At 40.5% G+C, this 13,154-nt stretch overlaps 1 protein-coding gene across 1 annotated transcript; it reads right to left on the reverse strand.

Moving 5' to 3' along the window:
- Nucleotides 1-11,922: 11,922 nt before the first annotated feature.
- Nucleotides 11,923-12,846, reverse strand: foxl2a (forkhead box L2a; the record flags this gene model as incomplete). The annotated part of the gene is made up of 1 exon (XM_080512595.1): nt 11,923-12,846. One exon carries the CDS (start codon nt 12,844-12,846, stop codon nt 11,923-11,925), a length of 924 nt encoding a protein of 307 aa, XP_080368721.1.
- Between the last annotated feature and the right edge of the window lie 308 nt (nt 12,847-13,154).

Here is a 13,154-nt window from a genome sequence, read left to right on the forward strand (position 1 = left end):
CGCCGCCTCCTCCTCCTCCTCCTCCTTCTTCACCTCCTCCTCCTCAGCTGGATTTCTTTCCGCCGGCTCTCCCTCTGCACGACTCCACCTTCAGGTCAGTCCGAGTACTGCACCCACAGCCCATCCACTCTGCCAGCGTAAAAACACGCTTGACCAAATCATCTTGATGATGCTGATAAATAACTCCTGCAGCTGATCAGGGTGTTAAACCGTCTATTTTCAAATTATATATTTGCTTGTCATATGTGATCAAAGTCTTTCCCTAAATACAAATATCTTACAATTTGTAGGTCAATTGATGTGTTGGGTGTGTGTGAGAGTTTCAACACACTTATCTGACTGAAACGTGTTCAGCCTCATTTTGTCACTCGACCCCAACAGGCCACTGTCCAAAACGTCTGACAAACCATGGAGATATGATGTTAATCACTTTCTTTCAAAAATATAAGAATTCGAAAATTCCCTGAAGATGATCTTTTTCTAGATCTACATTGTAAACGAACTTGTTTTGACTTGGGGATACTTAAATAATTAGTCCATGAAACACCATTTTTTGAGGATTCCTATTGGTTCATGAATGATAACTTTATGTAAAGAAAAACCTTTAGAATACTCTCAAAAACTTCAGTCTTACAATGTGGAGTTTGCTCCCATCTGGTGATCAAATTGATTATTGCTCATCAGAACGGATCGTACTTTCTTTCCCATTCAGTGACTTTATCAACGTAAAATTGATACAATAATAAAAGTAGAATGGACATTTCAGTATATTTTTCATGGCCATCAAAGCTGATTGAAAAAAAAATCCCCTTTTCATCTGAGAATGTCTTCCGAAATAATTACTCAAATGAAAAATAGAAACTGTTCAGTCAACTTCAGATAGATGTGCTGAATTTACTGCGCTAAATAATTACTGTGTGAATATTGTAATATGTGGTGGAAGGACTGGTGCAGCTAACTGAACTATAACATTTAGATTGAAGTTTTCAATAGTTTTGCAGTGTTGTAGTCTAGAAGACCACCCGAGATCCAGTCAAGGCCAAGACCTTGAAAATATAGTATGGAGACCAGTCTCTTGAGTACTACAACATTCCCACTTAGTTAAATCGTTTTCAAAGTTTGGGGTGGGCCTCCCCAGTGGAGAAATAAAGGAAGTGGGACACCTTTTCCCACTATCATTTCATCTTCTTTGATTTTTGACAAGTTAAACAGATAAGTGGAGGGGAACTTTAGGTTTTATTCAAAAACACCAGTGTAACAGATGCCAACTTTATTTATAAAGACTTTGCAGATCTTTCAAACCAAGAATCTACAAGTCACGGGCCTCATGGTGTAGCAGCGGTTAGAGCACTCACCTCACAGCGAGAAGTTGTGGGTTTAAATCCAGTCACAGAAAAAAACCCAAAACATGCATTGGGGTTCCCTGAGCAAGACATTCGGCCTAACCAGCTCTCCCTGAGCGCTATACTATGTGGCTGCTGACCCATGGGTCAGTTGGGTGAAGAAATTTCCCCATGATAATTTTGGGAAAAGCTTCTTCACATTTCACACAGTGATGAATCTTCCTCGTTAACATCGATATGAGCAAACATTGGAGAAGGTTGGCGCGCTGTTCTAGTGTAGGTCATGTTTTTGTCCACATGTATTTATCAGTCTGTCTATATGTAGTTTACTGACTTTTCACAAGAACTACACACCCGAATTGCATGAAATCTTTTGTCATCATCCAAGGACCAATTGATTAGATTTTGTGATTGAACAGTTCCTGGAGAGACAAGATATTGTGGATACCTTTTCGCTCTGCTATGTTTCTTCAGGCAGGGCGGCAACACAGAAGCTGCTAGAACACCAACTGCAGCTAATATCTCAACACCAGTCTCACAGCAATTCCTGAATTGGTCACGAAATGTATTCTATTGATTAGTGTTCAGCTTATGCTCTAATAGGAGAAAAGAGGTGTGACCCAGACACGAAGGATGTGTCCAATTGAAATGTATTACTTTGAAATTTGTTATATGTAAAGATATGCAAAGGTCTGCGCTCTACCGAATGATGTTCTACTTCAGTAGTTGTTTATGAAGCCGAGAGCTAACAGTAATTAATAAAGTGGAAAAAGCAACTACTACTGAACGACACCTTCAATGACAACTGTTCAACCAACCACTCCAAAACATGTCTCAGGCCCAGTTTATACAACGTTTCACGTGACGACACCTAATCCGTGTGTTTACACTGCAGCAGCAGACACACAAGCAACGATGTAGTTAGTATGCCAGGCCCCACGAGGGCGCAGTTGCTTGATTTTGTAATGAAACCACATTGACATCTGAGCAGAGAACAATACGATATAAACGTGAAGAAAATGGAGAGCACCGGACATCCGTTTGGACTGATGACGCATCGGATGCAATCAGGGGTGAGTCTCAACTATAAAACTACTGATATGGACGATAAAACTAGAATACAGTCCTCAAGTAATACCATTACAGTACGCCATGTTTGTTTACAAGTGGGTGAGCCGAAGGAGGGGGATAGCTGCGCATGCGCACTAACTGCGCAGTTGTCCTCTTGCCACACGGGAAGCTGTCTTTCTGTTTTCACAGCTTGGTATATTCTAAATTTTTATGTGACTTTCATCCATCCACCGATCGATAACACCTAATGTCAATTTCAAAGTCACTATTTAACTTCAAATAAATGTTTTTGGCCTGTGTGAGGAAGGTAGAGAGAATACCGGGGGGAAGGTATGCAAATTCTGCACAGAGAGTCCCCAAAGGTAGGGTATAGTTTGGCTGTGGTGTGTGAGAGTGAAACAGGATGGGGAAACTATACACTTTGAGAATCTCCAGCAATGTTTCAACACTTTACACGCTGCTGCAACACAGAGGTGACCATGCAACAGTCTCACGTTTATTTATTTATTTATGTATTTATTTTGTAGTCCTCCAAATTAAAAAAAAAGGTGAGTGGGTTTCCCCAAATTCTGCAATATTTTTTCCAGCGTCAACAATTGATTTGCTGCATTTGCACTTAATTCTGTACACAAACGTGACAAACATGCAAATATTGCATTGTGTTTTGTTTGAATTTTATGCATTGGACTAACTTTTCTTTAAAGGTTTGGTCTGCTTCTGCTTGTTCACGGTTTGTTTAATGTTGGATGTGGTTGCTGTAATGTAAAACAGGGAGAGGAAAACCAAAATGCAATAACACAGGATGTGACACAAGAGGGCAGCAGATACATAAAATTTGCACACTTTACGAACACGTTTCAAGGATTTATTTTCTAGAGCTGGCAAAAGTTTGGAGTGTGACTGCTCAGAGTAAAAATTGGATGATTATTGATGGTCGTTATATCTTGTGTGCAATCTACAGCTGGCAGCGTGTTCATATCTCGAATCGATCTCGCGCAATCCAGTCGATTATGATTGCACATGTCAGGATTTGTGCAATTCAACGGTTTCTTTGGACCTCGTCTGAGATGTGAGAGCAAAATCATGGTTCCATGTGCTTGACCTGTGGTGTGCATGGGGTGAAAGGCTCTCCCTCAGAGTTCCCCTCATAATGTTCTCATTGTATGAAATTTGCTAAACATAGGCTGGGCTCAAAGGGAGCAGCCTGCACAGCCTCGTTCTGGGTCCAGAATGCTTCCATTACTGCTCCTTTTATTCAATTAAATGTACTCTAACTCGGTCCAAACCCACACTGTGCATAATCTCATCACGGATGATAACCATGTAATAAAAAACACATTGAACTTGAAAGGGTACCTTATGCGAATGCGTATAATTATGGATATCAAAACATAATCATTTGTTTAATTGTGAGGCCTTGCCAAGAGGTATGTAATTGCTTGAAAGACGTCTGGCTGCATTGCAGCGTCTAAGATGTGACCTGGGACTCTGCTTGGCGTGTGCGTAAAGGCGGGACCGGGACGGGGACCAGGACCGGGCCCCGGGCCAGCATCCTGTGGTGCATGTGCAGATTTCGGCCAATAGTGGGAGACCTACGTCCCAAGTCCTATTATTTAAAAGCAATTCAGCATTGTGAATATGACTGAGTAATCAATTCGACTGAATATAAAAAGATCAAGATTCGCAATTACAATTTGTATGCCAGTCGAGGAAGACAGGACTGTTATGAAATGCGAGGAAACCCCTCCAATATGAATTGCGGACATCTTTCACTTTGCTTTGCCTTCTATGAGCTGGGTGTTTGGTATTCATATCCGAACGAGGTTATATTTCTATTACTGATAGTGGGCTGATGTTTAAGTCAGTGTGCGTCTCCAGAGGTCAGCCACAGTCTGCTTTATTATCCAGCCTACAGTAAGAGAACAGGTGCCGGGCCTTAATGATCCCAGTGGGAATTTGGTTTCATCTTTGATTAATTGGAATGTTAACAGGAGAAGACTTATCCTAATAGCTTCTTGTTGCCAACCCTGCGGAAGTTTTTAGTTGGAGGAGGGGGCGCACGAGAGAGGAAAGGGCTTTTTTCTTTTCTTTTCTTTTCTTTCTTTCTTTTTTTTTTTTAAAAATAGACTCCATCAAGAGAGCGATGGGAAAAGACCTGCCATTTAAATCCCCGACAAAGCAATTTGCAGCTCATAATCAAGAGAGCGGAAGCATTTTATCGCATTTCCCTTTTACAGTATAAGCCGAGCCAGTTCCGCCACATCCACAGAAACAACAGCGCGGAGCTGCTAAAAAAAAAAAAAAAAAAAAATCCACTCAACCAAAACCACGTGTGGCTTCAAGCTGATACCCCAGCAGAAAGAAAAACTGTTGAGAAACCTGAATGAAGAGTTTATTTTATAGATGGATTTATAATAAGTCTTTCTGCAGATCAGTGCAAGACAGTTATCACATTTATAATTAAGTTTAACGGCATTGTTTCATAAAGATCAGCTACTCGAATGTGACCCGCTTGCCTTGATTGCCCCCCCAACTTGATTTCTTTCCCTGACCCAGAGTTTTGCATTTCTGCGCAATTAACTAATATTCTCATTTTACGCAGCAAGAAAAAAAAGTCTTTATATCTTTTATTTGTCGAACGAATTTTCAATTTTAAACCGCCAAATGACGTAATTTTGATGAATGAACTATTTCCAGAAATGTACTGAACTCAGTAAATTATGTGTATATTCCGTGAGTGACATGGCTGTTTAACATGTTACGCTGCTTGTTAAACCTCACCTGTTAGTTTGTCACTTCTATATATTTCCTGATCTGTAAATATAATTTTAAACGTGAATCTAGTGAATGTATGAATTAAAGAAGACCACTATATCTTAGGAACACAATTTTGAATTGGTAATATAGTATATCAGTATAGATCACCTAACTCATTCTACTAAATGCAATCAGTCTTTATTTTTCTTACATTGTGAGATATGAATACCAGCTACTTGGTTTGAGTTGTAATTTGTAATTTTCTTTCATGGCAACAAGGAATGAAGTTTCGACCAATACATGTAGTGTCCCTGGATTGCGTTTTTGTTTATTCTGATGTAGAGATTTTATTTTAAGTGCGATTGCAGCGTGGTGAAATTCAATTTAACTATGTAAAATGAGATGTCCCCTATCTCAGATTATCGTCACTTTAACTAGAAACTCATCCTAAGATATAAGTAAATTGTACGTGGCCTTGCCCATTCAAGTAAATGCTGGACATTTTTATATTCCTGTTTCACCAAGTTTTGATTTTATGTGTACTTTTCTGCCGCCATAAATAAATAAATAAATAAATAAAAAAGTTACATTAACTAAACTTATCCGCAATACAAATATGACCTGGCTGATCCAAGAGGATACAGGTGACTCCTTTTTTGTTTGTTTGTTTGTTTGTTTTTAAAGAAAAATACATACATAACTCTTTCAAGTTAATGCGCAGGAGATTTATGCATGTAATTTTAAAATATGGCACTTACTGTCATCATTTCATGGAACTTCCAACTGATTTCATCAGTGTGTATAAGTGTAACATGTTGCAAGGAAACAAATTAACATCAGGTTTATCAACAATAAATAATATTAGAAATTTTTTTTCACCTTAACTCATCAAACGCAGTGAATTTCAATTATTTAAAAAAATAAATAAATCGTACAGACTCTAAAAGTAACACTGCGCAAAATAGAAACAGCTTTATTTTGTTTCCCAAAATCCTCAGACAAAATTCCATCTGTCTTAGTTTTCAAATAGGAATGAAAATAATACAAATTGAAATGTAACAAGTTGTTTGAGTCAATTTAACCAGAGCATGCAGCTCGTGTAAAGGGATGATCGTTAAATAGACAATTATTAAGAAATTTTTTAAAGTTGGTTAAAGTTTTAGAGGGTTCTGCATATTTTTCTCATTCAGTTCAACTGTTGAGGTATTTACTTGAAATATTTGATGAATAAAATGGAAACTTAAATTAAATTAGTAAAAACCTTATTTCAATGAACTTGCATTCTCGTGGTTGCGCCGCTATTTTGCATACAACATAAATATTGGCTTCTTTTTATGTTACAACAATATAATAACGTTTATTTAAGCACCTATAAAACAATTGGAATCTAAAATCCATGCAACATTTGTTTCTTTCTATTTTTTTGTTCATCTCTTTCTCTAAAGTGTGCATTTCTTTGTTTTTAGCATCTATGGACAAGTGCTCGAAACCTGGTGCAGCAGCGTGTACAGACCTTCATCTGCTTGCCACAGTGTGCGTGGGACATTTGAGTGGCTCCTTAATGGTCGGAGGCTAAACAGAGGTCAGTGCGTGATGATTTTTTTGTGAATGCGTGACAGTCTCTTCTCTCCTTGAATAGATGACACATGGTGTATTTATAGACCTGGTATTTATAGACATTTGGTGGACCTTTGTTGACACGGTTAACAAACGCGCACTTCCTATTTCTAAACCATGGCGGTGTATCTACCGCAATAATTTGTGCTTATTAAAGAATTATGACATGTAACCCATTGTTTCGCTGGGTTGTCATTGAGATAAAGATCAGCAGTCAGTGAAAACATCACGTAGATCACCGTAGCGGGTTGCAGATTCGCGAGAGAGGGACGCGTTAGAAAAATAAACAGCTCCAAATTGGGGAACGCCATAGAAATGGCACAGATGCGCAGCAGCTAGGCTGAAACGTCTTGTCCTGATCCAAGGAGAGAAAACTGGGGGGGAGAAAAAAAAATTGCATGCTGATATGAACAATAGCCGGATTTTGTGCGAATCAAATCTGCGCATATTTTCCTGTTTGGAGCAGATGTATACCAAACAGTGGTGACCCCCTCTCTCCTTTTCAATGGGTCTGTGGTGATGTGCGCCGCTTCTAAGTGGAAACGGTTGCTCCTCAATCTCAAACATTAGCGGGAATGCCAGGAATTCAATTGTGTGCAGGCATTGGGAAACGCGCAACCTGCGTGTGACTTGACCGGCCGGGTCGCATCGCCGATGCCCCGTGGAGCATGCAGACTGTCATACCCGGAACGAGTCCAGGTAGGCGTGTGTCTCTGTGTGTGTGTGTGCTACACAGAGAAAAGGCATTGAGGGTCAAATGCGTTGCTTCTACAATGAGTTGACCTCATTCGTCTTGTTGATTATAATCTGTCATCTCTGAGAGCACAACAAAAGATACAATCACAGTTATTCAGAGAGCGCTCTGCGGAAAAGACGCGTGAAAACAAACTGCACGTTGCGCCAAAACCTTTTCACCTCGTGGAGAAATAATTGCGGAGAGATAGAAACAACTATTCATCAGCTATGGACGAGTATTTATTAAACATCAGCTCCAGGAGACAGTCCTGAGCGCTTATATGTGACCTGTGATACATTATTATGATCACCCGGGGGGGGGGGGGGGGGGGGGGGGGGGGGGGATCTGCTCTCCAATTGTTACATTATTGAATATAATTCATACTAGTATCATCTATAGATGCTTAACATAATTTGTGAAGTTATATGCATTTAAGTGTCTCATCAACGTACCAAACTGACATTTGATATCGGCGTTTTAAAATTTTACATATTCTACAAATATAAAGTTAAAAAACTTTTTTTTTTTTTTTAAATGAAAAACAAAGCACTTTTTTTCCTTAAGTGCCTGCGAATGCAGTTCATCTGACATAAAGCAGTGCTCGAGTCGTTGTGAACCCCGGCTGGTCTCATAGTGGCAAAACCCCCGAGACATCCTGCATGCGGGCCCATTGTTCCCCCACAGCCGAGACAAACTGGCAACCTCTGTGCGCAAAGGCACACCTGCCGCTCCACGGTCCTCAGAAGCGCATTTCTCCTTTCACAAATATCTGTATGTCTGTATGTTTTACCTTTAACATATTGGATTTTTGAGCTCCAATGCAAACCAAATAAGGTACAGCCATGAGTTGCCGCGTAAAATTACATAATCTACAATTAGTATCGTCGATTGTTATATAGACCGATCACTTGCAATAACACCCATATTTGCACGATATCGAGGAATTATATATTTCAAAAACTTTACTGATAAAATTGAATAAACCTGTTAATTTGAGTATTTCATGCCACAACTTTTAATCAAAGGATGACAGAAAAGCAATACAGTGTATGCAACGGTTGAGTTGCACTCTTTTTCTATTTAAACACTGGGTCTTTATTATTCTTGGAAGCGTGTTTGGAATCCACTTGCCTTTCAAACGTGTCCTTATCTCCTTATTGTTGACAAAACATTAATGTGAGGAAGCTGAGAGAGTACACAACTACATTTCAGGCTCTGCGGCTGATGGTCAGCTTCGCAGCCGGCCGGCATTGCCCCTCTGTGGCTCTAAATATAAGCCACTCTGCTGCTTTCAGCTCACTGAGTCCCACAGCTGCTCACTGTACATCATTTTTGAAAGAGAGGAAGAAGCTTTGTTTACAGTACGGCCAACGAATAAACCCACAAGATCGCACTTTCTTCTCTTCCCAAATTCATCCGCGTAAAATGGACTTCATGCAGATCTTTGATAGGATTGAGATGTTTTGTTAGTGGAATCTTTCCTTATCTTCTCAGTTTTAATTTTTAAATGACAAACTAAGTCACGAACAAACTTCCACCCGTGCGATCGTGCATCACAGTCGTGCGTAAAAGACGAGTTTCTCCACATAGAGACATCACGTGGACTTGGTTAACTACTGTTAACCGACTGGTAAATTATTTTTTATTTTACAGGAACATTGAAACTTTATCCTCTCAGCAAATTAGATAGATTCATGTTGTATTTAAATAATTGGGCTACTCGATTTATTTCATTGTCATGTGTTGAATATTAACCAATATTTAATTTTTTATTGTGACTTCAACACTCACACGCACGCACGCACGCGCACACACACACACACACACACACACACTGTTTTCAAATTCTAATCTATGAGAAGGGGGCGTAGCATGTTATGTATTTTTCGGAAATATGTTGATGCGATTGAATATTTATACCCTACTATCTCCCAAAGTTCCAGATTGTTCCTAAAACAGCCCAAGAAAACACCCTAAGGCGTTTATTATTATTATATCCCGTGTTTCCAAACAATTCATGCCAAGTGAAGAAATATCACAACCACAAATAGTGTTAAAGGAATATTACTCCATCATAAATAATCACTCACGACAACATAAACTGATGTTATGTCATCATAGCAAAGCATCAGGAGCTTGTGTGTGTGTGTGTGTGTGTGTGTGTGTGTGTGTGTGTGTGTGTGTGTGTGTGTGTGTGTGTGTGTGTGTGTGTGTGTGTGTGTGTGTGTGTGTGTGTGTGTGTGTGTGAGTGTGTGTGTGTGTGTGTGTGTGTGTGTGTGATGAGGCTGTATTTGACAGAGAATGTGGATGGAGCGCATGGCGCCACCTCCACATTGAGAGTTCAGGCTCATCCTATATAATTTAATTTACAATTTTGTTTAAAAATGCTGCCAGCGATCAGTTTCTTTAAACCATTATTCCAGTTGTGTGATGTGTTGTCAAAATAGTCATTGTTTGGAAGTGATGCACGCGTTCAATAATGAGGCAATGATGCCATAAGTAAGACGGTGTTTGACTCATCTGTATTTGATTTATGAGCTGAACCTCAGAGGGATGGGGAGGACTCACAGGGAAGTGCTTCAGTTCAAATAAAAAATGGAGGAAAGAAATCAACTGTCTGTCTGAATATTAAGTTTTTACCCAGGAAAGTCCTCTCTGCCACACAAGCTCACTGCTCTTTGGGGTAAATATAATCCTGTTTAGAATCAGAAGGATTTCTAATATTATTTAAAGGAGAATTTTTCATTTTACTTACTATTTGTTGACCTTAACACATTGATCACTACACTTGATAAATGCTATGCTAACTACATCAAGATTAAAGTACTGAACGTTTTCATAACCACCCTACACAAAGAAATGACCATCACTCTAAAACAAACTAACATTACACGCAGTAGTTATGATTAGAGTTATAATATTGTTTGTTTGTTTCTTTTTGTAGTTGTAGTGATAGTAATAGTCCCAGCAGCAGTAGTGGTACTAGTTGAACTAGTGCTAGTAGAGTCTCTGTTTTGCTGCTGTTGCTATAAAATTACATTTAGGGCGAGAAATTATTCCAATCTTTTTTTTTATTAAAAAAAAAAAAAAAAAAGTTATTCTAAAGCTAAATATTTTCTTTGTATGTTTTGGCTAAACCAACGGGCTAGTGTGTAGTCAGGGAGCAAAGTCATTTTACATGCAATAAATATGCATGTAGCGAAACATAAATGTATCGACTGTGTAGTGGAAACAAGAAATTGATTATTCAGGACTAAATAAACGCATATCTATAGAACTGAAGGCTTAAGTTGAATAAACCAAAAATTCCTATCAGATATAAATGCAATCCTTGACTATTATTAATTTTATTATTATTATTATAACCAGGCGTAAAAACCCATTCTTGACTAATTGCTTTAATATGGTGAAATCTTTTAAAGGAATAGCTTCATATACAAGTTGAGTAGATGCAGATGCTTTTTTACGCACACAGTTGAGCGCAAGTGTTTAACCTCTTTCATGGCAACAGGGACTACCGCGTCTTAAAGCGCAAAAACAGATTGCTTCACGATCACTGTATTATTTTAAGAAATACAAGTTTATTAAGAAATTCACAAACCTAGAAAAGAGGGCAAAGTGCTAATTAAAATGAAACATGGCCCCAACATGAATGAGACATAGCTAATCACATTTATAAAAAAAACAAAACAAACTATAATAATAATAATTAGAGAGATTAACAAAACCTGGCACTGTCTGGCATGGTATTGGAATTTACATCATACAAACAAATGTAATCAAGAAATATGAGAAGCCCTGAACTGTAGTTTTTTTTTTTTTTTGGCAGTCTGATGGATATCTCCCCATATATATTTATTTTTAACACCTAAAAATCCAAACCATGACGGGAGCTAAATTGTTTTACCGTGCAGGGGCCCAAATGAGCCCAGATTCAATTACAAATTAAAGCACCCACTTTATTAGTGCATCTCATGTCATCTTGTCATTCGGCGGTACTCTGAATAAGTCGTGCGTAAAGTTGCGAGAAACCATTACGCACAGCAGAAAGCTACATCTGGAGCAAAATCAGCACTGTCGATCCTCTTGAAAATAAAAAGGATTTTAATTATGACTATGGTTATGGCCATCAGTCCAAAGTTAAACACAGGCGCACGAAATGGCTCCCAGAAGTTGTGCTACCTGATGTGACGACGTCGTTGAATCCCCGTTTCCATTTTGTAAAACAGTTATCTCTCCATCTGCACTCGTGAATGTCAGCTGAACCCAAACAGCCCGTCACAGAGGTCTCTTCAAAAATACTGTTGGCTTTTGTTTTTGCTTTGAAATCACAGGCATCAACTCTCACTCTTTAGAGTCTTTTTTTCAGTTGTTTCACACAGACCATTTCGGTCAACTTTAAATATCAATCCTCGCGTGTAACGCCGAGTGTTTGGTCTCGTGTTCCCAGTAAGAGCAGTGCATCATGGAGAGCTCCGCGGGCTGACGGGAGCATGCGAACTGGAGGCCCGCTCCGTTACTGGAGGAGACCGGTGGCGGCGCGGCGGTGACCGGGCTCAGCTGCTGGGCATGGTGCGGGTGCGCAGGGTGGTGGTGGTGGTGACTCATGCCGTTGTAAGAGTTCACCATGCTGGGCAGCGCCATGCTCTGCACCCGGGAGTAGGGATTATAGGACGAGGGCGCCGACAGCCCCTTCACGTTCACTGGGCTCACGTTGCCGCTTGCCATCTGACAGGACGTGTAGGACATGGGGGCGGGGGGCTGGCCCAGCGACCATGAGTTGTTCATGAAGCTGGACTGCAGGTACTTGGGCGGCGACAGGTAGCCGTAGCTGTCCCCTCCGAACAACGACTTCCCCGGCTGAAAGTGCGTCGGTGGAGGTCTGAAAGGCCGCTTCATCCTGCGCCGTCTCCGGTAGTTCCCCTTTTCGAACATGTCCTCACAGGCCGGGTCCAGTGTCCAGTAATTCCCCTTCCTCTCACCGCCGCCCTCTCGGGGAACCTTGATGAAGCATTCATTGAGACTCAGGTTGTGTCTGATGCTGTTCTGCCAGCCTTTTTTATTCTTCTCGTAGAAGGGAAACTTGCTGATTATATACTGGTAAATGCCAGAGAGAGTGAGACGCTTCTCCGAGCTCTCCCGAATAGCCATGGCAATGAGCGCGACGTAGGAGTACGGAGGTTTCTGGGACGGGTCCGGCTTCTCCGAGATTTTCTCCTGCACCGGCTCCTCTTTCGGACGCTCTTTCTCCTTGGTCGTGTTGGTGTCGTGGATCATTAAGGCCAGTGCGTCATCCTCCGGGTTTTGGTAAGTGGCCATCATTGCGCACACCAAAACAAAACCAGTCCAGTCCAAACTTTAAAAGAGCAAACTTCGTGCGCACTTGTGTCCCGACTACCACGACGCAGCGCTGCAGAAGCTGGAGCTGGAGCTGGAGCTGCTCAACAAATCATAAAGCGATCCTCCCAATTGCGCGCACAGAAATCTTAATTCACCAGATCTTCTTCTCTCTTCTGCTGGGATATTTCTAAACTCAATCCTGATGGAGGCACAACCCAAGTTGTGGTTAGTGAGTCTGTAAGCCCAGCCCTTCTTTTTTTTTAGGGCCGCTGACAGGCTGCTCTTGCTCC

Source organism: Blennius ocellaris, assembly GCF_963422515.1.
Source record: "Blennius ocellaris genome assembly, chromosome: 2".
In the NCBI taxonomy this organism is placed as follows: Eukaryota; Metazoa; Chordata; class Actinopteri; order Blenniiformes; family Blenniidae; genus Blennius; species Blennius ocellaris.